Source organism: Myxocyprinus asiaticus, chromosome 14 (genome assembly GCF_019703515.2).
Source record: "Myxocyprinus asiaticus isolate MX2 ecotype Aquarium Trade chromosome 14, UBuf_Myxa_2, whole genome shotgun sequence".
Taxonomy (NCBI): Eukaryota; Metazoa; Chordata; class Actinopteri; order Cypriniformes; family Catostomidae; genus Myxocyprinus; species Myxocyprinus asiaticus.
In genome coordinates, this window is record NC_059357.1 from 19821136 (window position 1) to 19846432 (window position 25297).

The following is a 25297-nucleotide window of genomic DNA, read 5'->3' on the forward strand; positions in this document are numbered from 1 at the left end:
GGAGACAGGAAACAGGATGGGGAAAACTGGGTCAAAAGAGGATTAGAACCCAGGTCGTCTGCATAGAAAAAGCACATTCAAATCATCTTATCACACTAAGCCATTGTAGAAACACACACAAAAAAAAAGCAGTTTGTTTTTAATTTCTTTGTATACACCAGACTATTTCAGAGCCATACTATGTGACAGGTATTTACACCTAGTGCAAACAGTCATTCTATGATGATGATGATGATGATGATGATAATAATAACAATAATAATAATAATGTTATATTATTGATATTACTGAAGTTTCAATTTTTTTTTATAACTTTCCATCATTAATATGCTGAGATGCGAGCAAAAAAGCAAAGGCGAAAGCATCTCAACATATTGCACATGCACGAGAAGTTGACGAGCGAGGGATCCCTTTTAGACAAGACGGGAACCCATGGCGAACTAGACTTCCGGGTTCGCCTGCAAATTGACGTCATTAAAGCATTATTCCGGCCTCAATACAAATTAAGCTCAATCGACAGCATTTGTAGCATAATCCTATTGACTAGCACACAAAAAAATGTGACTTGCCCCTCATTTTCTATAAAAGAAAAGCAAAAATCTTGGTTACAGTGAGGAACTTGCAATGGAATTGAATCAGGCTATTAGAAATACTAATAAAATAGTATAGCCACAAGACGTGAACAATATGTGTGTTAACATGATTTTAGTGTGATAAAATTGCTAACAGCTCAAATTATATTGAAATGAGTTTTAACAGAAGAATTATTTTAAGTTCTTCTATACATTTATAAACTTCACATTTCTGCCTTTAAACCCTCCAAAAATTAGCCCTATTCACTTCCAGTGTAAGTGCCTCACTGTAACTTAAATTTTCGTTTCTTTCTTTCTTTTTTTTTTTAAGAAAAGGAGGGATGAGTAAACAAAAATAATTTTTTGTGGTAATCAGCATTATGCCACAAATGCTGTCGATTGAGCTTAACTTGTATTGAACCCGGAATATTACTTTAAAATGTTTATTTCTCTTGACGAAACATGGGGATTGTTGTATTTGGATATGATTTAAATGTATATAATAATAATAATAATAATAATAATAAATGAAGTCACTTTTAATATAGAAAATTGTCGACAATATTATTATTATTATTATTATCAATGTTCATAAAGAGCTCCAAAATGTAAGAGCACATTAAGCAAAGTGAACAGTAGATGTCACCAAAGTCAAGCATCCAATAAATAGCTTTTGCACAAGACAAATTGACAATTTACTCTATAGGCCTATTATGTACCTTTGGGGAATCAAATTAAACAAATTGTGCCTGTGGCCTCTCTACATTACACTATTTTATGTTACCTGTAAGACACAAGGTCAAGCCACCTTTCTGTACATAAAGAGGGAGCCATTAAGTTATTGAAGAAAGAATCATGTTTCTAGGACGGTGTGCAACCTGTTTCCTGTCCTCGTTGCTCTTTACCGCAAGAATGTGCATAATTACTCAGACGGCCCCCAGCGATCCAACCTGCTGTCAAATAAGAACAGCGTGCCACGAGCTAAGTGGCCCTGAGGCTTGCGCGCGCTCATGTTCTCTGTATTCTCCAGTGGCGACCGCGACACCATCAGCACGCTCCACTGAGAAACAGAGAACATCGAGTTCGTCACATTTAAAAACTCCCATACGAATAATGCTCTGAATCAGTGTAACCCATTCTAGAGCTTTTCTCCTATCCCCTGGCTGGCATCTTTTTTTCTCAGTCAGTAAACAGAAAGATTGGTTACTCGGTGTCCTGTGTCTAGAACAGGATTTTCTTTTTCTTTTAATCCAGTCACTTTGCCCTAGTACGCACATTCTTCTCCAGGGAGTTTTCTTTTGTGCAGTGGCACAGTTTTGGAAGCTTATTATTCCCCCTCAACCACACACATACACTATACAAATAAATAATGTATAACTCCTGACCTGACATGGACACATGAAATAATGCAGGGTTCACATAAGACCACACATTATCAAGCTTTAAAAAAAAAAAAAAAATTTTTTTTAGAAGAATGCACTGCTAGTGTGCAGCCTTGAACCCTACTGTAGTTATTATGGACATATTTTGATTTATTAGCTAACTAATTTAAAAAAAGGTTGCTGTACATTAGATAGTAGAATAATACATGTTATTATTATATAGGCCTATTATTCACAGAAACAAACATACTTCTTGAAATAATATGTATTCTCATAAATATTCTGAGATCTGAACTTTATTGCCTTTTTGTTACAGGCAGTGCTAGGTCTCAGGAAAGAGTGAAATACAATTATAATGAATGAGGTGATTCACAAATCCCTTTTATTTGTGCTGCACACACAAATGAAAATGTTTCCTCTGTGCCATTAATGAGGATTTATGTTAGCAAATAAAATGGGAAATGCATTGGGTGTCATGTAAAAACAAAAAAAAAAATTATAATCAGTGTACATTTTTACAGAATTTGACATTTTCACCTAAAAAAATGCAATACAAATGGTCCTTTAAGCCAATTTGTTGTAATTTCTAGAGATTATAACCTACTGTATGGTACGGTATGTCTGAGGTTTACAACTATCAGCTCTTGTGCATAACCCTGTGTACTTAATCAGTCCACTTATTTCAAATTCCAGCTGATTGTTATGGCTTGTTTTTGGACGTCCAACATTATTCTCAGGAGAGATATCCTCCAGGTGGCACTGACTAAAACATGCAGCCCTTACTGGTTCTTTCTGCTGGGAGAAAGAAGCCATCTGGAACTCACAAGCAACGGAAGTGTGCACACCCATATACATGCCACTACTAACTGGGTCACTGGGACTCCAACACAATAGAATGTCTCTAAATTACATTTCACATAAAAGGGATCATTCACAAAAATGAAAATTCTGTCATAATTTACTGTTTAAAAACGTTTTTCTTCCATGGAACACAAAAGGAGATGTTTGGCAGAATAACAGCCTCAGTCACCATTCACTTTTATTGTAAGGAAAAAAGATGCAATGAAAGTGAATGGTGACTGAGACTGTTATTCTGCCAAACATCTCCTTTTGTGTTCCATGGAAGAAAGTAAGTCATATGGGTTTGTAAAAATATGAGGGTGAGTACCGTTGAATGATGAAAGAATTTTCTTTTTTGGGTGAACTATTCATTTACAGCAAATGGGTTTGCCTGAGGTTCAACACGCAAACATGGAAGAAAGTTTATCACAGTTTATGTTGTATAATGAACCACATAAACTCATAAATATTTTCTCAGAGTATTCACGGTTGTCATTGCAGCAATGAACTGCATCTTGAAATGGATGTCTCTTCCCACAGTGAGGCTGTGAAAATGAATGTTGCATTCTCCATTACTGTCACAGCTATTAGCAGTAATGATAATTGCACCATACTAATAATTGCGCTCAATCTTTTTTTTTTTTCAATGTGATAAAAACAGCTCTACGCCACGTCCTCTCCAAGTTTTTTCTCTTCTGATCTCACTCGCTCACCTTCTCTATTCCCATCCCTCTCTATCCCCATCTCTTGCTCTCAGCTCACTGAACCGGGTGAAATATCTTTCTGACTAAATTATTTTTTTTGCACTGTGGAAACGTTGCCATGGAGACTGTGGCTCCCCCGACCCCCACCCCTCTGTGTATGTGTGTGTGTATTGGGAAGATTATGGTGGGTAGTTGCGCTAACTGGTGTGTCTTCACCTCAGCAGCATCTCTGGCTGTGAGGCTCTCACGCTGCTCACACAGTGCCGATGTGCAGCAGTGTGCATGTATACATGATCTGTCCACCTCCATCTCTCCTCTACTCTACTCTCCTCTCACCCCCTCCTTTTTTAACTCTCTTTCTATGCTATCTTCTCATCACACAACCTCACAGATTCCTGCCTGCGCGGCCTGTTAATTCAATTCTTGTTTTCTTACTCACTTGTTTGTGCTATTGGTTTTTCTTTTATTTATAAGCTCCTTTTAAATTTCTTGTCATTCCAGCAGGCCTGGCTTCCCCCATGACTGTCACTTGGCCTGCCTTACAACAGCCCCATTTACCTTCGCCCCTGGCCAACCATCACGGTCATTCTTAGCCCATTTTACATCTAAAAGCTGGAGCCAGGCCTCCAAGCTTTCCGCCCCTTCAAGAATGTTCTGCTGGTCAACCGAAATGTTTTTTTTTAATGACAGCTGCTGATATCTGGAGTAGGGTGGCCAATGACCAATATGTTTATATAATAGGTTGACCCTACAGTGTAATAACTGCAAATATGATGTCCACAACTTTTACTGATTGAATGAAATTCACTTATTTTACACTTAAACTCTAAATTCATTCAAAAATATTTCAAAATAGAACATCTGCACTATCCAATGACAAGCAGATTTTGAAAATGACACTTCAGGGAATGACCACATCTGTTAGGGGCCGTCCACGCCGAACACTAAAAAACCTTGATGCAGCTTCACGAATAGACCAGAACACAGGTGTCTTGAGATGCATTTTTAGCAATACATTTAAAGGAATATTCCTGGTTCAATACAAGTTAAGCTCAATCGACAGCATTTGTGGCATATTGTTAATTACCACAAATTTTGACCTGTCCATCCTTTTCTTTAAAAAAAAGCAAAAATGGGGGTTAAAGTGAGGCACTAACAATGGAAGTGAATGGGGCCAATTTTTGGAGGGTTCAGCACTTACATAAATTATTCTGTTAAAACTTGTGTATTATTTGAGCTGTAAAGTCATTTCAATTATAGTTTTTACGGTCATTTTAGGGTTTTAGAGTTTTCAGCATTTCATCATTATGGCAACAAAGTTGTAAAATTAAAGAAAACTTTACACAGAAAAGTTTAATATGTGATTTTAACACACTAAAATCATGTTAACATGCATATTGTTTACATCTTGTGGCTATAATTTTAAAACACTGAGTATTTTGACATTTACGAATTCGCCCCATTCACTTCCATTATAAGTCCTTCACTCACTGTATCCCAGACATTTTCTGTTTTAAAGAAAAAGAGGGACAAGTTTTGTGGTTATATATATTATGCCACAAATAGTTTATATTGAGCTTAACTCAATATTCCTTTTACAATTCTTTATAAATTGACACGGGTAGCTTTTTCCACCTGAGATCTTTCGCTAATATAGAACATTTTCCTTCCCATAAAGACTTGGAAATTGTGATCCACTTATTACTTCAAGGTTAGACTATTGTAACTCATACATTGGTCTGCCCCAAACAGCTAGTTCAAAACACGGCAGCTAGGCTATTCACAGGGTCAAGAAAGAGGGATCACATTTCCCTGGTTTTAGCATCTCTACACTGGCTTCCTGTGAAATTCAGGGTCAGTGTTTGTCTACAAGGCACTATCTGGTCTCGCGCCCCAATATATCAGTGACCTTCTACACCCTTACTTCCCCACCAGAGAGCTCAGGTCTTCAGATCAACTTCTATTGAGGGTTCCTCGTTGCCGCTATTGATCTAAGGGTCACTGTGCCTTTTCTGTGATAGGTCCTAATCAGGGTTGGGGAGTAATGGAATACATGTAACGGGAATACGTATTTAAAATACAAAATATAAGTAACTGTATTCCGCTACAGTTACAATTTAAATCATTGGTAATTAGAATACAGTTACATTCAAAAAGTATTTTGATTATTGAAAAGATTACTTTGCATTTTATTGTCATTTGTTTCATTTAATATTTAGTCCTTTCAGATGGAAAAAATGTATACATATAAAAAATCATGAGCACTCACATGAGATGAAGACTCCAGTCATATCAGTAACTATAAAAGCTGTTTTATTCTACATGGAAAGGGTCCACTCATGGGGGCTGCAATGTTAGAATCATATGACCAGCCGAATACTACTTGCTTAATCTCAGTAAACACCCTGTTATTGACCCTTTACTCATGAATTAAGTTAATTATGGCTGATTGTGAATAGTGAATTTCTACAATGGCGTTGGTAACTGAAAACTATTGCGTTTGAATGATGCTGCATCCACACCACTAGGTGTCAGTGTAAGTCCAAGACAACAAATTCAAATAATGACTGAGTGCACTTTTAAAAAACAAAACAATTGATAAACAGTGCAGGTTCGTTGTACAAGGTCCCTAAATCAGCCAAGTTATTGGCTGATACAGATAATCTGAAAATGGCCAATTATCAGCCAATTAATTGGCCTGGCTGATATATATTGGTCTATCACTAGACTTTACCCCCAGCTTTTCTCTAAATCAAATTTGTAGTCTTCACCACACATGCTAATTCCCTCCACCTCTGTCTCTCTTGCTGTATCTGTGTGTGTCAGTCAGTGTGGAGGGCTGGCAGAGAGTGCTGACTCTGGGTGTTCTGTGTACAGTGAAGCTTCGATGAACAGTGCATTAGACTCATGGTTGGCCACATGAACACAGATGAGGACTCTTTGAGCAGACAAGATGGAGGCAGGTGAATCAGGCACTGACTTGTGTAAAAAACTCCACCTTTTTGAAGGGGCACCAGTGGAAGTCCCGGCTCACTCACAAGGCAATGTAAGATATGGCCAAAGACATAAAAAGTAAATTTTACGTTTATTGTATATGTGTTAAGACATTTTAGTGTAGTGGTACAGTTTTCAATAAGCAATCCAGGGCACATGGGATCAAATCCTGACCTAATATTACATTTTAAAATTTTTTTGGCAAGCTAAATTGCAACTGAACTGTAGAGGCAGTGACTACATTTACATGGACATCAGAAAGCGGTTTATTGCAAGAAAGTAGTGTTCCGGAACTCTTTACTCCCATATGTGGCTCGGTCAGTAAGCAGCTTTCTCCACAGCAATGTAATTTCCCTGTGACACTTGTGTAAATAACAAACATGGTATCTGACGACGACTTTGCTCTTTTATTCTCTGTTGCTTCGCTTTTATCCCAGATATTCCAGAGCTGTTGCTATGTTTTTAAACTTAACTTTGTCGCAACGTACAATAGTGGGCTTTCCCTCTTATGTAAAACTCTGGGATTCCCCCAATGTACCAGTGCTTATACTTGAACGTAAGGGACCATGAAATTTTACATTGGTACAGTATAAATTGGTATAGTTTATAGTGTATGTGCTTTACCCACTGTATTCCCAGAAACATTGAATTATTTTCCACATTGTTGATTTGTTCTTGGACCCCATCCTATGATATTTGTTATCCGGTCTGTTCACGCACATGCACACTCCTCAAAAACCTGTAAGAACGCCGCCTATGTGTTTACATGACCACAATGGGACGGTTTCTCCAGGAGAAACCTGGGTGTGTTAAACTGCTTTCCTTTAATCCCTTAAACCACGCAAGGAAATTGGCGTTCTTGTTTACATAGCATGACAGAACGCCACTTACTGCAAAACCCCTGGAATAAACCATTTTCTTAAGTGCATGTAAGCATGGTCACTGATAATCATGCATTTTAGTTGAATGGAAAAGAGCAGCTTTGACTTTTTCAAAATAACTCTTTTTGTTATTCAGGGGAGAAAAATGAATTGACACAACAGTGGGAAGATAATGACAGAATTTTCAGTTAAAAGCAAATCTGTGCGACCCGAGTGGACTGACTGAATTTAAAAATCTAAATGTTTATTTTGTTCTTAATATTTTGTTCTTTTTGGGGGGGCCTATGGAATAACACAAAAACACAAACAGAAGCATGTACACAAGCACTGCAATGCTCCACACTGCATTTCTATAAAGCAAGTCTGCTATAAAAAATGAATGACTGTAACTAAATAATTACACACAACTTAATGTACAGCAGGAGGGGGAATGGAATGAGACACAGAAAGCAAGAGGTAGACCGAAAGATCAGTGTGATTCACAGCCTACTTAAATTATTGTATTAAATGAATACAAACAGTTATATCAAGCAAACATGTCATAATGATTTTTCATATATGTTTTATTTCAGCCATCACTGCTCCAGCCTTAAAATCATCTTCTTATCTTCATCATTCACATATTCATCCTCCTAACAGTTTTTTGGGGGATTTTTATTTATTTATGTATTTGCTCTTTTTCAGTTTTGTTTTGTTTTTCTGAAATGTTCTCACCCTGACTGCATTTAATTTATATCTTGCTCTAAGTCTCTGCTGAATCTTAACATATAAAAAAAGTAAAAATTTTCAAAGAAAATTAAAAAGCAAACAAACGAACAAACAAACAAAAATATACCCAGAAACTGTAATGCCATTTCAAAGAGAATATACAATATTAACAACGTTTTTAATCATCCGTGTTGTGATGATATGGAACAGGTTGCTAGGTCAGCATGTTCGTCATTAGTAGTGTTAGTATCAAGTTCATCCTCAGATTTTGTGTTGAGCATCACTTATTAAATTATCATTGCATCAAGTTGACATCATCCATGTTTATACAAGCATGCAAACACATTTCCTCAAGATCATTCAGAATTGCACTGACATAGAGAACCAGAGGTAAGAGGGGAGACCAACATAGAGAGAAATATGGGCTGATAAAGGAAAGGAAAGAGCGGAATATCATAAAAGTGAGTGGCGTGTATGTGTTTGTGTTGGAATAATAAAGTATGGAAGCTGATGAAGGGGTCAGAGGTCACTCTACAGGGATTGTGCCTCCAGTGTGTAAGATCAAAGGCAGCAGGAAAAACAGGGCTGCTGACTAGAGCAGGGTGGAACCGAAGACTGTGGGTCGATATCACATCTACGTGTATGAAGGGATCAATGGCCTCTTAAAAAACAACAAGAGCTGATATATGATAACGGACTAAGGACTGAGCTTGCTCTGTGTGTGTGTGTGTGTGTGTCTGTGTCTGTGTCTGTGTCCAAGCCCAATAGCTTGGCCTGGTGTGTGATTAATAATAGAAACAGAGAAAATATGAGTTCAGGAGCTGCAGTGGGTAATAATTATACTGATGTATATTTCAATAACATGAGTGTTTAGTATTCCTGCATTGAGGGATGTGTGCAGTAGCATTTGGCAGTGGCTGTACTGTGGACTTTTCTGCAATATTAATAGCTGCAGTGTTTGTGCAGACCTGGATATCAAGGGTACATGAATTGATAAATGTAAGTGTGACCAAAAAAAAAAAAAAAAAGTTTACAGCAGTGTTTGCATCTAAAGTCAGTCTATAATGTAAGATGAAAACAAGGTCAAATGAAAATCATTCTCATGCACTAAAATCATGTAAGACTTGTCCCCCTCTATGTCTCTGTTTGCAAGGAATGCTTCAGAGAGAAAAGATAGTCACATTAGCCAAAAGAGATGAAGAGAACCAGTTAGTCTTTTTTCTTTTTCTTTTTAAGTTAATTAAAAACTTCCAATATTTTATTCCTTGACAACTGTGGCCACCAGGTTTGTCCCCTCTTACATACATAGCACATTTACAAAAAAAGAAGAGCACACCCAACACAAGAACATAGATCAGGCTAGGGAAACTTTTCAGTGACGTGCTGGTTAGGGTAACAACAGAGACGGGTTACTACCACATTCTACGGAGACTGACCGAAATGCGGATCTGAGAAATTACACCCTGTCCCTACCAAGTGCAATGGTCCTACACAAGAAATAGTTCCTCTAAGACACAGGACAAGAGACACATTTTGATTGTTCAAAATGAGATTTTTTCTGTGCAGGAGAGAGGAGGGGGCAAAGAGCGAGACGTTAGTTGCAAACATGGGGTCGTACAAAGGGTCACAGTGACATATAACGACACACAGGCATACACGCACACATACAAACCAACGAGCAAATGCATATCGACACAAAAGAACACTCCCACAAACACTTAAGTACACGGGAAGAAAAGAGAACAGATGCGTTTTTCCAAAGTAGTCCTCCGGGCAAGGGATGTAGCAGAGCACACATGTCCTCTTTTGGAAATAAATAATGTCTAAAAGAACCCCCCCCCCCCCAAAAAAATCCTGGCGTGGTATAAAAATAAAATACTATGGCCAAATCTTTTCCCTGTAGGATATGTTTCCAGGAAGTGCACACAAATCCGTCCTAGTTAGGGTCCTCTGGCAATATTTGAAATCAATGATAGCTCCTTGGGAAAGTTCTCAAGGGGATACAGTCTGCCAGCATGTCAATGTCCGGAAAACATATTGTCGAACTGTTCCTTTCTTATCTGGTAGACCAACAAGGATGGTTTGGAAAGAAAATTAATTGGTGATCTCAATGAGCTCCAAGCAGAAGGTGATAACATTTGTAAAAAGACAGAGGGACACATTTCAATACCGCACAAGATGATTTGGCCAATGCATCCATCCTTATGTCTCCTTCTCCAGATGGGACCGCTGATAAAGTAGTCCTCCTCTCCAGAGAAATAGGAAACAGTTGCTAGGTTTCTGCATTGGCAGAGAGGACCACTCCAAATACTTGCAGCTACTTGTCCAAAACACTTTAAAGAGATTTTCTATAGCTACACACAGACACCCTTACAAATTCACATACGCACATGCACTCACACGTACACAGAAACATTCGTGGTCCATAATTTATCAGGTCTCTCTCCTGATTTTTATTTTTTATTTTTATTTTATATAGTAATTAAAATGCTTTTTTTTAGGCTCAGTTTCAAATAACTAAATAAAGATAATCTATTTTTAAACTGGGAATGTTTATCATAGTTCCCCTGAATAAATCATTATATATTTTGTCTTTAACATAATTCCTGAAGCAATACCATCCATGCCAGTTTTTGAGTTTTTTGTTATGATTCCATGTGTTTGAATGAGTGTTTGTATGTGTGTGCATGTAAGTGTGTGTATGTGCCAGGTCTAGTATAATGGGTGTTATCTATATACTGTGTTGGTTGGGTCTGCAGGGATGATTTGGAGGAAAAGCACAAACACAAGCACAGTCTCTCTTCTCTGGTTCTTTCTTGATGAAGGATTATTCACAGGTGAAAAGAAAGAAAAAAAAATGATTTTGCTAAAAAGAGAATGCTGACCTGAGAATGAGAGAGGGAGAGAGAGATACAGAAAAGAAAAAAAAACACTATTAACCATGTAAACAGGAGTAAACAAGAGTGGTAACATGTTACATAAGCACAAACTGCGGTAGTGAACAGATGTTGATGCTATGGGCCTCTGCCATTACTCCAGTACATGAATAAAACCTAACACACTCTGATGCACTCACGGACACAGATCCCTTATCTGAGGATGTAACTCTCTAATTACAGTGCATGGTGTGTGTGTGGTATGTGTGTGTGTGCAGGTTCATACTCACATCTCTACTCAGAGTGAGGGCTGTCCACCACTATGTGTGGCTTTGGGGAGGCTGTGGCACTCTTTGATACATATGTGGTTATGGATTTCTCCTGGGGAGGTAATCATCAATAAACATTAATCAATATTCAGAAGGTGATTTGAAATATGACTTGAAATCTTCACATACAATGCAATATAACAGTATTCTTATTACATAATAAAGGTATTTATAATGACACTGAAAAGCAATGCATCCATAACATTTTTTAACTACAGTTATAATACATTGTAATACTGAACTACTCATGGTGACACCTTTAACCCTTTTAGCTCTGAAGGGGTTTTTAAAGATTTCTTGTTTCAGTGGCATGCCCTAAATTAAAGGCTTATTACACTACAAAAAACCAAATAGGGTCAATTTTTAAAATTTTTTAATGATATAGATTATGATAAACTATGAGACTCTCAGCCTAGGAAACTGCTGAAAAATATCAAAAACAACTTGAGCGGGGGGAGTCACGTGACGGCATGTGAGGTTTGAACGTGTGAACGGCGAGCTCTGCGCACTTTGCTAGTTTTAACACTATTAATGTAATAAACCGGTGAGATTCGATACACTCTGTTCCATAACAGTTCTAGGAGGACAATATGTCAAAGAATTCAAAATCCTCGTGCTCTGGAGATATTAAAAGACACTTACGTGCTCAAGCTGACACCCCCGTGGAGGTCCCGAGCCCGGGAGCCGATTTGGTTGGAGAAATTAGGGAAATTTGGCGAGAGATGTTGAACATGTCGGGGTAAAACTTTATTTGTGACACTTTAAGTAGATATTTAACTGACTATAAGTGACTTATCAACTGGCTTGCTATAGCTAGTAAACCGTGTTTCAACAAACATTCAGTAGACTTTCAGTAGCCTGTATATAGATCTCTATTAATGACCTACTTTCATTATTGTTGAGAACATCAGTTCATTAAAAGGTCATTAATAAAGATCTATATAATAGTGGTGGGGGTTAAATGTTGATTCTGTGTATATATTGATTCTGGGTAGGGTTCTTTTAGACATTATTAATTTCCAAAAGAGGACATGTGTGCTCTGCTGCATCCCTTGCCCAGAGGACCACTTTGGAAAAACGCATCTGTTCTCTTTTCTTCCTATGTACTTAAGTGTTTGTGTATAAGTTTTGAAACACTTACTTATTCTTTATTATAATTTTTTTTTTCCACATTTTAGAATAATAGTAAAGTCATCAAAACTATGGAATAACATAAATGGAACTGTGGGAATTATGTTGTCACTAAACAAAATCCTAAATAATTCAAAACTGTGTTATATTTTTGCATCTTTAAAGTAGTCACACTTTGCCTAGAATTTTCAGGCATGTACTCTTGACATTTTCTCAACCAACTTCTTGAGGTATCACCCTGGGATGCTTTATAAACAGTATTGAAGGAGTTCCCATCTATGTTGGGCACTTATTGGCTGCTTTTCTTTATTATTTGGTCCAAGTAATGGACCAAATAATTATTTTATTATTTTTAAAATTATTAAAAATTATTTTATTATTTATTTTTTTATTTTTATTAAATTTTAGTTTTATAATGAAATAAATTAATATGGTGGCACAATTATATTTTTGTCTACAAAACTAATTTCAAACATTTAAGCATACGCCATCAAATCAAAAGATTTTTAAGATCATGAGAAGCATTTCAGTCAAGTGTTTCAAAACTTTTGACCGGTAGTGTATGTTTTGCTTTTCTTTGTTTACTGTATGAATCAATAAAAAATGTTAATCACAAAAACAACTTGAGCCAAAATGTAACTTGTTATTCTTTTTTCTTATTTGGCATTATATATCTTAGGGTGCAAATAAGATGGCACCAAAAAACTGCTTTTTACACAATAAAGCAATCAAAAGTTATAGCATCACAAAAATAATTTATCATAGTGTCCAAAAATGTCTACAAGTGTCCAAAAGACTCTCCAAACAAATAAACCATGCTAATTGTACATAAGAACTAAATACACATGCAAATACAACAATGACTACATGTTTGCTAAATGTAGTAATGAGATCTTATTCAGTTCCATTCTGCATCATTTGAGCCATCATTGAGTATGTGTCATATGTAATTAGAGTGAACAATCCTCTCTGCCCAAATTGGGTGACTTCCACCTCTGGTTGCAGCGATCTGAATCCTAATACGATTTAGTTTAGCATTCCATGATGCTGTACAATGTACTACATAATTTCCGATTAGCCAGCTAGCACATAAATGCTGTATGCACATTGTGCTTCGTGTGGATTATCTAATGATGTAAGCATCTGATTACATTGTCTGTGGGCTCATTTAAATGGGAATCCCCTCCTCTATGTAATGGTATGTGTTCATTTTTTGTGAAGTTATAAGCGAAAACGCAGCTTATAAACAACACCTGTTTACATGTAACATGTAGGCTGTTTTTATTCTACTCTTTGAGAGCTTTCCAACAACATATGACACATGGCTATTTGAACGGTTTGATGTTTTTAACGATTACAATCATTTGTACAGTGCAACATTTTTAATAAATTATCAAAGCTGAACACTTCAGATTTGTCTGCAAATTTCAAAGCACTTGTTCAGTTTTGGTCATAAAGCCTACGTGCATTGTAAAGTACAGCTTCTAAGCTTTAAAATTATACCTATTTTGTGTTGGTCAAGACTGTAGTTGTTGGTATTTTGATAATTATTTTTTTCTCGATCCGAGCTTAAAGGGTTAAAGAATATAATGCATTATAACACACAATTACAAATTATTGAACAAATGTAAATGGGTGTTGATCATGAGTTTAAATGTATTTAACTCTTATGTCTTTCATATCACTCTGCAGTATCTTTCTTCTCACATAATTAAATAATTTCCACTTAAATATTGACATGTCCATTTATTTATTTGCTAAGTAGCTGTCTAATAAGCTGGGTGATGTACAGTCAGCCAGACATTATTGCAAAATAAACTCCTTCAGGGTGACTCAGTGCCACTCCACTTTGCGACTGGATCCTGATAACTCTGTAAAGGTGTAGCTTTTGCGATTAATACCAGATATACCAGAATAGGTATTTTATATAACAGGTTTATCATAAGGCATCATGTATGCATTATAATGAATTAAAAAATATCTTTAACAGTGTTTCTCAATCTTGGCCCTGGTGGACTCCAGCATTGCACATTTTGGATGTCTACCTTATCTAACACACCTGATTCTACTGATTAGTTCATTAGTAGAGACTCCAAGATCTGAAGTGGGTGTGTCATATAAGTGAAATATCTAAAATGTGCAGTGCTGGGGTCCTCTAGGACCATGATTGAAAAACACTGATTTAATATATAATGTATATTATACAGGTTTTATTTTTATTTTTTTTAAAGGTGTTACCAGGGAGATTATTTAGATTTATTTTTTTCAGTCTTATCTAAGTTATGTAAACCTGCTTAAACAGTGTACACTATAAGGACATCAGCTGCAAAAATGAAGGTTGAAATCAAGGTTAAAGTCATTTTAATAAGGACTTGGAATGCATAGAGGTCACTGCCTACACACAATAACACACAGAGCACATTAATTGATTTTCACATGCTCACACACACACACACACACACACTCCACGTGGTCACGCTGTCTACCTCCACCAGCTGGTGCCAGTGTTCAATAGGTTTGCGGGGATTCGCTAGCATGGCTGTCCAGTGCTCCCTTCCCGGCCCATCAGCATCACTGCCAACACGGCACATCCCGATCACCTCATTATGACCAATACTAAGAGACAGAGAGAGAGAGAGAGAGAGTGAATTAATGCAGTTAGGCTAAGAAATAAAGCAGAGACATTGAGCACAGCGCATCCATTACAACAATTGGACGAGAGAGACAGAGAAAGCAGGAACAGAGAGACAGGAGCGCATAAGGAGCGAGAAAGCACACAATATAAATGCAGACCCAATCACCATCATATAATTAGAAAGATAAAGAGAGACCCTTCTCTGTCATATTCTAACCTGACCATTAAGACACACACACACACATACAGACACTGAGAGTTTCCATACACAGTCCTTTAATTACACAGACACAGACTGAGAGATCACATAATTACACAGACAAACAGAGAGAACAGAAGGGGAGAGAGACAGAGGTACATCCCAATTATTGAATTACCGAGATAAACAAAATGAGGCAGGGGCACAGGGAACAGGATCAATGATTTGAGTAAGAAATTGTCACAGAGGACAGATGGGAAGCTGTTTATGATAGAAGTACTGATTACCGAAATAATGAAATATAGAAAATGAGAAAAGAGAGCGATGAGAAAGAGGTGTCATAATCACTTAATTACCCTGAAAAGTGAGTTTGAAAAGCTTCTAGAGTGAAATGGAATAACAAGCAAAACAAACTCGTCGGAAAGATTATTCCAATTGCAGGAACAATTTAGGAGAACAGTGCCAATTTAAAAGATGGCTGTCATGCCAGAATGCTTAATGTGATATATCCAAGTAGGACATCTTCCTGGATCTACATCCTTGATGGCCTTGGAACAATATTACTATCAACTAGTCACTGGCCAGGCCAATTTATTGGCTGATACAATTGTGCTCAAAAGTTTGCATACCCTGGTAGAAATTGTGAAATTTTGGCATTGATTTTGAAAATATGTCTTTTATTTAAGGATAGTGATCATATGAAGCCATTTATTATCACATAGCTGTTTGGCTCCTTTTTAAATCATAATGATAACATAAATCACCAAAATGGCCCTGATCAAAAGTTTACATACCCTTGAATGTTTGGCCTTGTTACAGACACACAAGGTGACACACACAGGTTTAAATGGCAATTAAAGGTTAATGTCCCACACCTGTTGCTTTTTAAATTGCAATTAGTGCCTGTGTGTAAATAGACAATGAGTTTGTTAGCTCTTACGTGGATGCACTGAGCAGGCTAGATACTGAGCCATGGGGAGCAGAAAAGAACTGTCAAAAGACCTGCGTAACAAGGTAATGGAACTTTATAAAGAAGGAAAAGGATATAAAAAGATATCCAAAGCCTTGAAAATTCCAGTCAGTACTGTTCAATCACTTATAAAGAAGTGGAAAATTCGGGGATCTCTTGATACCAAGCCAAGATCAGGTAGACCAAGAAATATTTCAGCCACAGCTGCCAGAAGAATTGTTCGGGATACAAAGAAAAACCCACAGGTAACCTCAGGAGAAATACAGGCTGCTCTGGGAAAAGACGTGTGGTTGTTTCAAGGAGTACAATACGACGATACTTGAACAAAAATGAGCTGCATGGTCGAGTTGCCAGAAAGAAGCCTTTATTGTGCCAATGCCACAAAAAAGCCTGGTTACAATATGCCCGACAACACCTTGACACGCCTTTGGAGTGACGAGACCAAAATAGAGCTTTATGGTCACAACCATAAGCGCTATGTTTGGAGAGGGGTCAACAAGGCCTATAGTGAAAAGAATATCATCCCCACTGTGAAGCATGGTGGTGGCTCACTGATGTTTTGGGGGGGTGTGAGCTCTAAAGGCACGGGGAATCTTGTGAAAATTGATGGCAAGATGAATGCAGCATGTTATCAGAAATTATTGGCAGACAATTTGCATTCTTCTGCACGAAACTGCACATGGGACACTCTTGTACTTTGATCCTAAGCACAAGGCCAACCCTCCAGTGGTTACAGCAGAAAAAAGGTGAAGGTTCTGGAGTGGCCATCACAGTCTCCTGACCTTAAAGGGAACCTATTATGCAAAATTCACTTTTACATGGTGTTTGAACATAAATGTGAGTCGGCAGTGTGTGTACCTACAATGTTAAAAGTCCACCCACTCCTCTTTCTTATATTTTTATTAATCAAAAACAGTGTCTAAAAATGACTGGTTTTGGTATCCGCTCTAAAGTGACGTCACTTTAGAGAAGGCCACGCCCACGACTGGTGACGGACTCTACCCTATTATCATAGATCCTCCCCTGAGTGATCGACACACACAGTCCGCCGTTTTTTTCCGCACTGGAGCAGCTACATTGAGAAGAATAATGTCTTAGCTTTGTAAGTGTCATGAGTGTTCTGTTGTAGGCAGTAAAAGTGAACATAAGAGTCTTCATGTACTCCCGGCATCAGAGCCACTGAAGACGCAGTGGACAAGTTTGTTTTTGAAAAAAATGTTCCCCAAAACATACCAAAATTCGTGTATGTTTGAGCAATCATTTTACACTGGACTGCTTTGTGAATGAGGGTCAATATAAAGCAGGCTTTTCTAAATATTTGATTCTCAAGCATGGATCAGTACCAACTGTTCATGTTCCAGCTTTATATCCTGAAGATGTAAGTATCGCACTTTATATTTTGTGAATGTTTGCAAATCGCATGATGCAAGACAACCCCCTAAAATGTCATGTCTTGTTATAGCGCATAGCTAATGTCATTACAGTATATTTTTGTGTTGCTCATCCATAGTTGCTAAATGGCTGAAAAACACTCCGGTATTTACGGTGTCAGTCATATTGGTTCTGATTTTTTGTTGCTATAGTATCCGAAGCATGAGCTGTAAAGGTACAGCCCTGTTCTGGAAAAGGGGCGGGGAGCAGCAGCTCATTTGCATTTAAAGAGACACACACGAAAACAGCCTGTTTTTGATTCCACCCAAAAAGAGGCATTTACAACATGGTATAATAAATGATCCGTTGGGTATTTTGAACTGAAACTTCACAGACACATTCTGGGGACACCTGAGACTTATATTACATCTTGTAAAAAGGGGCATAATAGGTCTCCTTTAATATCATCAAGCCACTCTGGGGAGATCTCAAACGTGCGATTCATGCAAGACGACCAAAGACTTTGCATGACCTGGAGGCATTTTGCCAAGACGAATGGGCAGCTATTCCACCTGCAAGAATTTGGGGCCTCATAGACAACTATTACAAAAGACTGCACGCTGTCATTGATGCTATAGGGGGCAATACACAGTATTAAGAACTAAGGGTATGCAGACTTTTGAACAGGGGTCATTTCATTTTTTTCTTTGTTGCCATATTTTGTTTTATGATTGTGCCATTCTGTTATAACCTACAGTTGAATATGAATCCCATAAGAAATAAAAGATATGTGTTTTGCCTGCTCATATTTTCTTTAAAAATGGTACATATATGACCAATTCTACAAGGGTATGCAAATTTTGAGCACAACTTTATTTAGCCATTTTGACACTTCCATTTTGTTTATGTCTTAAATAAGTAGATACCTACAAAATTATATATGGAGTGTAGCGCACATCCACACTGACATATTTTTATTTGAAAATGCATTGATTTTGCTAAGCTTACATCTCTCATTCACACTGGAACAATGTTTTCCTCCACCTCCACCTCTCTAGTACCGCATACTTTGGAAATGATGATGTTGGCCGTGTTGGGTAAGTTACTTTGAAACTGTAGTTTCCCAAGCTTAGCTACTAATAACGTAAAGTATTTTAACTACTGTCAATCTACTCTTTTAAAAAAGTAGTTTGCTACACTACAAGTTACTAACAAAAAGTAGCTAACTAACTACGTTGAAGCTATTTAAAAAAGAGACTATTTTTAAAACCCTAACCCTATAAGGAGTTCTGATTTTAGAATAATATAATATCATCTGATATTAAACAATTAGGGTGACAACATTAAATTGAAAATAAACATTTACACTTAAAGGTGCACTCAGTAACTTTTGTCTTTGAGTCATCTTGGACTTATACTGACACCTAGCGGCTTGGATGCAGCATCATTTAAAATCAATAGTTTTCAGTTTCAGATGCCGTTGTAGAAATGTTGTATTCACAGTCTGGCATAATTACTTTAATCAATGAGGGAAAGTGTAAAATAGCAGGATGGTTACTGAGATTAAGTGAGTAATATTTGGCTGGTCATGTGATTCTAACATGGCAGCCCCCATGCGCGGACCCTCTCCATGTAGAATAAAACAGCTTTTATAAAGTTACTGATATGACTGGAGTCTTCATTTTAATGTGAGTGGTCATGATTTCCCACATATATTGCAAAATTACAAATCATGTCTTTTGGGAGTTAAACTTTTTTAATGAGGAAAAAATTTCTGAGTGCACCTTTAATATAAACTAATACAACTAGAAACACCATATATATAAAGAAGTCAAAATATAGTGATGACATCAGCAATTAACTAAATATTTTGATTCATTAAAAAAGACATTGACTTCTTCCAAAAGATGCGCAGGGGAAAATGAATGAGTTTTTTTTTTTCAATTCGTTTATTTTTATAAACCGTCTAAACAAACTGGAGTTCCCAATGCTAAATATAAGTGAATCATTTATTTTAACTGAACTGTCCAGAAGAACCGATTCACTTAAATGATTTGGATTTCCCAGCACTACATATGAGAGAGAGAGGTTTAGGTGAGTGCATTGCTGCATTCGCAATATAATGTTACAAATGTAGCATTTTGTAGTGCTATATCTCAACTCATTGGAAAATGTAGCTTGTTACAGGAAACTTTACACTATTGTGAAAATAGCTACTGTCACACTGCTGAAAATGTTAGTAGTGTCACTACGTATAGTTTGTTTAAACAGATTAGTGTGGACATGGCCTTAGTCCACTACTGAAAATGCTTCTAATTTGCACACAAATATTTTCATTATAAATTATATCAGCAGCATAACAAGTTTTGTAAAAGGTTGAAAATAGCATAGGCCTACACATAAAATTCAGAATTTTGCTTTAATGACAGCTTGCACTCTGGCATGGACTCAAACCCTGATGATTCATGTTATCCCAGCTCGATTTCCAAAATGTTCCAAATGATCCAAGAACATGCTGCTAAATCTTATCGTACAATAACACATGAGTGCCATGAGTACCATTTAGTTGACAATAATTCCCCAAATAAAGCAAATACAGTTTTAGTGAAGACTTAAAATAAGGTCTTTGTGTTGCAAAAAGCCTCTCCATAACTGCTAATATACAACTACACCTCCTGCTATTGGCAATCTGAGTTTACCATATATGGCAGATCTGTGTAAAACTATATAAAATAAAATAAATGACCTGTACTTATCCGAGGGTGACAGGATCACATAAGCCTGAGGCAACCTTCTGAGTTTAGTACAAGCCATCTACATGAACAAATATGTCTTCATCTCATCCAAGGAAAACTCAAATTTTGCTTGCACCTGTGAGACATCACCCAAAGCAATGGCCGTTTAAATATAGAAATCGTAACAGTGCAAAATGGGTTGTTTAGCATGTCAGATATTTGTAAGAAATGACAATTATCTAGCAGATAGGGCTTCTGAATGGAGCTTTTAGCACAGATGGCATGCAGTCATGCTAAGGGCAATTTATCAGGCGTTATCTATGGTGAATAGGCGAGCTGGTTCATTAGGAGGAGTTGGTGGATTGCCTCGTGCCATAGGGAGAGAAATGGAATCATGAGGCGTACCAACAAACAAGCACTGGAGAGCTCGGATGTGAATCGCTAAATGAAAAAAAAAAAAAAACAAAAGGCATATTTTGTTCTGCAAAAAGCACACAGTAATATGGGCATAAAAACAGGAGAGGGGAATGGCACATTACACCTAGTAGTATAGTTATATACTGTATACACTGTAAAAAGTGTAAAAAAAAATTACCATAAGGAGCTATTCATACCTGATCTTACCCTTAGGATTTGTTTTGTTGGTAAGGCTAATGTATTTAGGGTGATTCAGACATGATTAATAATATTTTTGACTTGAATCAAACCAGTTAATTTAGATATTACTGTACCATACTGTACATTTTTTAGGTTAAAGTTTTTTCAGTGTAGAATTGGTACTGTACATCTAGGTATATTTCCTTCTCAAACAGTAAAAACAAACTAATACACAATCTAGCCATAAATGCGACTCTGAAGGTATACAGCACTAAAACACTGCAAGAAGGGCCACACACACACACACACACACACACACACACACAAGGTGATTTAAGTTGTGCCCACCAGGCAAGAAACATTGGCTGCATTACAGAGTGTCTCACCACCAGACACTGTACCATTAGTATAAGGCCTCCATGTATATTCATGAGGTGTCTGTCTTTATGCAAAACAGAGCAGACATCCACCAGGAATAGTCTGACATATAGGGGCATATGGTCCTATATTTAGCAGAGCTAATGCTGTATGTGCAACAGGATTCCTAATTCACAAATTAAATGACAAACTATCACTCTCAGCGATGAAGATCTTTAAGATAAGAAGACTTTTTTAAACTACATTTAATTTCATTGCTAATTAATTTTTTCATAGATAATTTTTAATTAATGTTGTAAAATGTGAGTGATGTTACCAACGTAATTGTCTGTTGATGCAGATGTCTTTTGAAGTTCTCGCACTGACTTCCTAGCTTAATTCTTGCAATGAATGGAAAAACACATCCACCATGAATTCTGCAGGACATTTCATATCCTGTACAGTATGCTTGCCTTAAAGGTGAAGTTTTTCATGTCTGCACCACTAAACAGAACTGCAAATATAATGAATGTTCGCCCCATCTTCCGCTGGTCGAAAAAACTGATGGTCCCATTCCCTGGTCATACCACTGGTTGAACCAATGTTGCTGTGTCAAGCTGGTCAGGATGCCAACAAACAGAGCAATATTTAATAGTAACACAGAGCCACAGTGTTTACATAATTTAGGGAAATAAACCCTAAAAGTGTTCACTATTCATCTTGGTTCAGCTACACTAACGCCAACCAGGACAGCTCGGAACCTGGGAGTGGTGGTTGATGACCAGCTTAAATTCACTGCCCACATCTCATCAACCACCCAGTCTTGCAGATTCGTACTTTACAACATCAGGAAAATCAGACCTTTCCTGTCTGAATATGCTGCACAGCTCCTTGACCAAGCTCTGGTCATCTCAAGACTGGACAACTGTAATGCCCTGTTGGCCGGCCTTCCAGCTAGCACGATTAAGCCACTGCAGATGGTCCAGAATGGAGCAGCATGTCTGATCTTCAATCAGCCAAAGAGGGCTTACATAACCCCAATCTTGATTTCACTCCACTTGTTACCTGTAGCTGCCCGCATAAGATTCAAGGCTTTGACTCTGGCCTTCAGTACAGCCAGTGCACCCTCTTACTTCAATTCAGTCCTCCAGGTCTATGCCCCAACTCACTCTTCACACCCCTTCAAACAGACTTGCAAATCATGGTTCAAGGCTGTGACGCAACAAAAGCCTATTGGCTATTTCACAATCCGTTTTATATGTCCAGCCCCAACTTTCTATTTTTAAAGGAAATACGTCAACACAGGACAGAAATCTTTGCTCGTCAAGGGATTTCATGGGCTCTTTCAGACAGAAGTGGACACTTCCTGTCAAGCCTCGTATCATAGCACAGAGCATGATGTATTGCGGCATGTGTACCAGACTCCATCACAACAGGAAAAGAGCAGTCATGATCTTACCAGTCATAGTCCATGACAGCGATGATAAGAGACACATTCTCAATGTTCTCGTTGGGGATATCAAAGACCAGAGCCTCATTATATGTTGGATTGAGAGTGTTCTTCTTTATGGAGGTCTTCCTCTTTTTCAGCCTTCGACCTTCACAAACCAAAGATGCCTTTACATACGGATCTGAGTGTGAGAGAGAGAAATGGAGATAAAGAAAGAGGGAGAAATCCTGTCAAAGAAATAGCATCAGCTGTAAAGTTACAATGAAAGTGAATGGTGACGGAAGCGAACATTCTGCCAAGCATTTTCTTTTGTGTTCCACAGAGGAAAAAAAGTCTTATGGGTTTGGAACAACAATGCTTTGACAACATAACAATGCTTTGATAAAAAAGGCTAATAACAGAATTAATAATTATTGTGTCGACAATAATGGTACATTAGTACAGGTATAATGAAGCATGGACTACATGTTCCTTTTTTTTATAACGCACCGTGATAGTACAACATAATAATTTCCTATGAGAGGAATCTTTATTACATTACTTCAGGCCTTTCTGTGATAATTAAATTAGTCAACACTAATTAAAGATGTCTCTTGTCCTCATGACTGTGATGTTGATACCTTTATAAAGTGTTTTTGTTTTGACATTCAGCTTTTCTGAGGTGCTATTTGATATTCAAAACTTTCAGAAGTGATGTTTTTATGATCTTTAACATTATTACAATAGTCACATTCTGGACGTGTGATATTGAAGTTATTTATTTATTTTTTCTGCCCTTTTCTCCCCAATTTGGAATGCCCAATTCCCAATGCGCTGTAAGTCCTCGTGGTGGCATAGTGACTCGCCTCAGTTCGGGTGGTGAAGGACGAATCTCAGTTGACTCCACGTCTGAGACAGTCAATCCGTGCATCTTATCACGTGGTGTGTTGAGCGCGCTACCGTGGAGACGTAGCGCATGTGGAGGCCCACGCTATTCTCTGCGGCATCCACGCACAACTCACCACGCGCCCCATCGAGAGCGAAAATCACACATTATAGCGACCACGAGGTTACCCCATGTGACTCTACCCTCCCTAACAACCGGGCCAATTTAGTTGCTTAGGAGACCTGGCTGAAGTCACTCAGCATGCTCTGGATTCGAACTCGTGACTCCAGGGATGGTAGTCAGTGTCAATACTCGCTGAGCTACCCAGGCCCCCTGATATTGAAGTTATTAATGAGCAGCGGTTCCATCACGTCAGACTGTTAACAATGTCTGAGGCACTAATGAGGCATTGCTGTTAATTATGAGGGAATTAATCAGCTAGGGATGGAAGGCGTGCCCGGGCACCTGAAAAGCCTGTGAGGTCCATGGCTTTCAGATTGGTGGCCTTGATAATGGTGACAGTCAGTCGACCAGCTGTTGGCAGGTAACACAGTGAGAAGTTCAGCTCCCCCAGGTCAGCTTTCTCCTGCACAAATGGAAAGGTCCAAAGGTCACATCAAAGCTCACTGGAGTTAGAGACAATTACTGAGAGAAATGGAAAAATAAAAGCATCTCATGAAATTCATGGAAACCTTTCAGTGATTGCACTTTTTCTTGCGATGTTTAAATAATTAATTTGTCCTATTTTCCATACACAAGGATAAACTGAAGTAATGTCTGTGGTCATCAAGACTAAATCAAATATTTTTAAAGGAATGTTCCATGTTCAGTTCAAATGAGGTTGTATAGACAACATCTGTGGCATACTGTTGCATTACCACAGAAAAATTATTTTCAACTCATCCTTCAATTTGTAAAGACAATCAAAAATTGTTTACAGTAATGCAAGTCTATGGGCAAAAAAATTGCAATAGATAAGCATTAAAGCTGAAGTTTGTAATTTATGTGGCACTAGCGCCATCGAATGGAATTGCACAAATAAACGTTTGTTTTCAAACATCTTTCTGAATATGCCTCCTCATCTGCTGCTGATAAAACAAACAGATAGTCCCACACCCAACTCATGCCATTGGTTGAGTACATGTTACTGTGTCGGTATGGACAAATCGTTCAAAACAAACAGAGGAATTTTTATAATGCCACAGAGACACAGTTTTTACAGTTTTCGAAAAAAATAACCAACAAATGGCTTACTTACAGTTGCATATTAAGCTGGGATAAGAAAAAGTATTTTAACACAGAAAAAGTAACACACTTCAGCTTTAAAACACAGTGCTGCCACAAGGCTACTTGTAATACAACATTATGGGCCCTATTTTAAGCATGCAAGCGTTAAGCGCAGCGCAATGCCTTAACTCATAAGCACAAGTCAATGGGCATGGCCATGAATTGCTGGTATTTTCGTGCAAGTGTGCGCCAAGTCTAGGCGCAAGTTGGTTTGGCGAACACTGATTAAACCGCTAATCTTGTCTGTCAAAGTTATATTACATTTTTCAACTCCTGTCATGACTATGGCTGGAAAACCCTCTTAAAGGATTAGTTCATCCAAAAATGAAAATTCTCTCATCATTGACTCACCCTCATGCCATCCCAGATGTGTATGAGTTTTTTCTTCTGCTGAACACAAACGAAGATTTTTAG

At 37.7% G+C, this 25297-nt stretch overlaps 1 protein-coding gene across 1 annotated transcript in view; it reads right to left on the minus strand.

Moving 5' to 3' along the window:
- Positions 1–6571: 6571 nt before the first annotated feature.
- syt3 (synaptotagmin III) overlaps positions 6572–25297 on the minus strand; it is a 59335-nt gene continuing 40609 nt past the window's right edge. Inside the window, exons 9-13 of the mRNA XM_051717555.1 lie at positions 24062–24182; positions 22741–22912; positions 14904–15033; positions 11248–11338; positions 6572–10966 (exon numbers count right to left, since the gene is read on the minus strand). Of these exons, the coding sequence (XP_051573515.1) occupies positions 11252–11338; positions 14904–15033; positions 22741–22912; positions 24062–24182 (510 nt within the window). The 3' untranslated portion in view covers positions 6572–10966; positions 11248–11251. The remainder of the gene's footprint in view (positions 10967–11247; positions 11339–14903; positions 15034–22740; positions 22913–24061; positions 24183–25297) is intronic.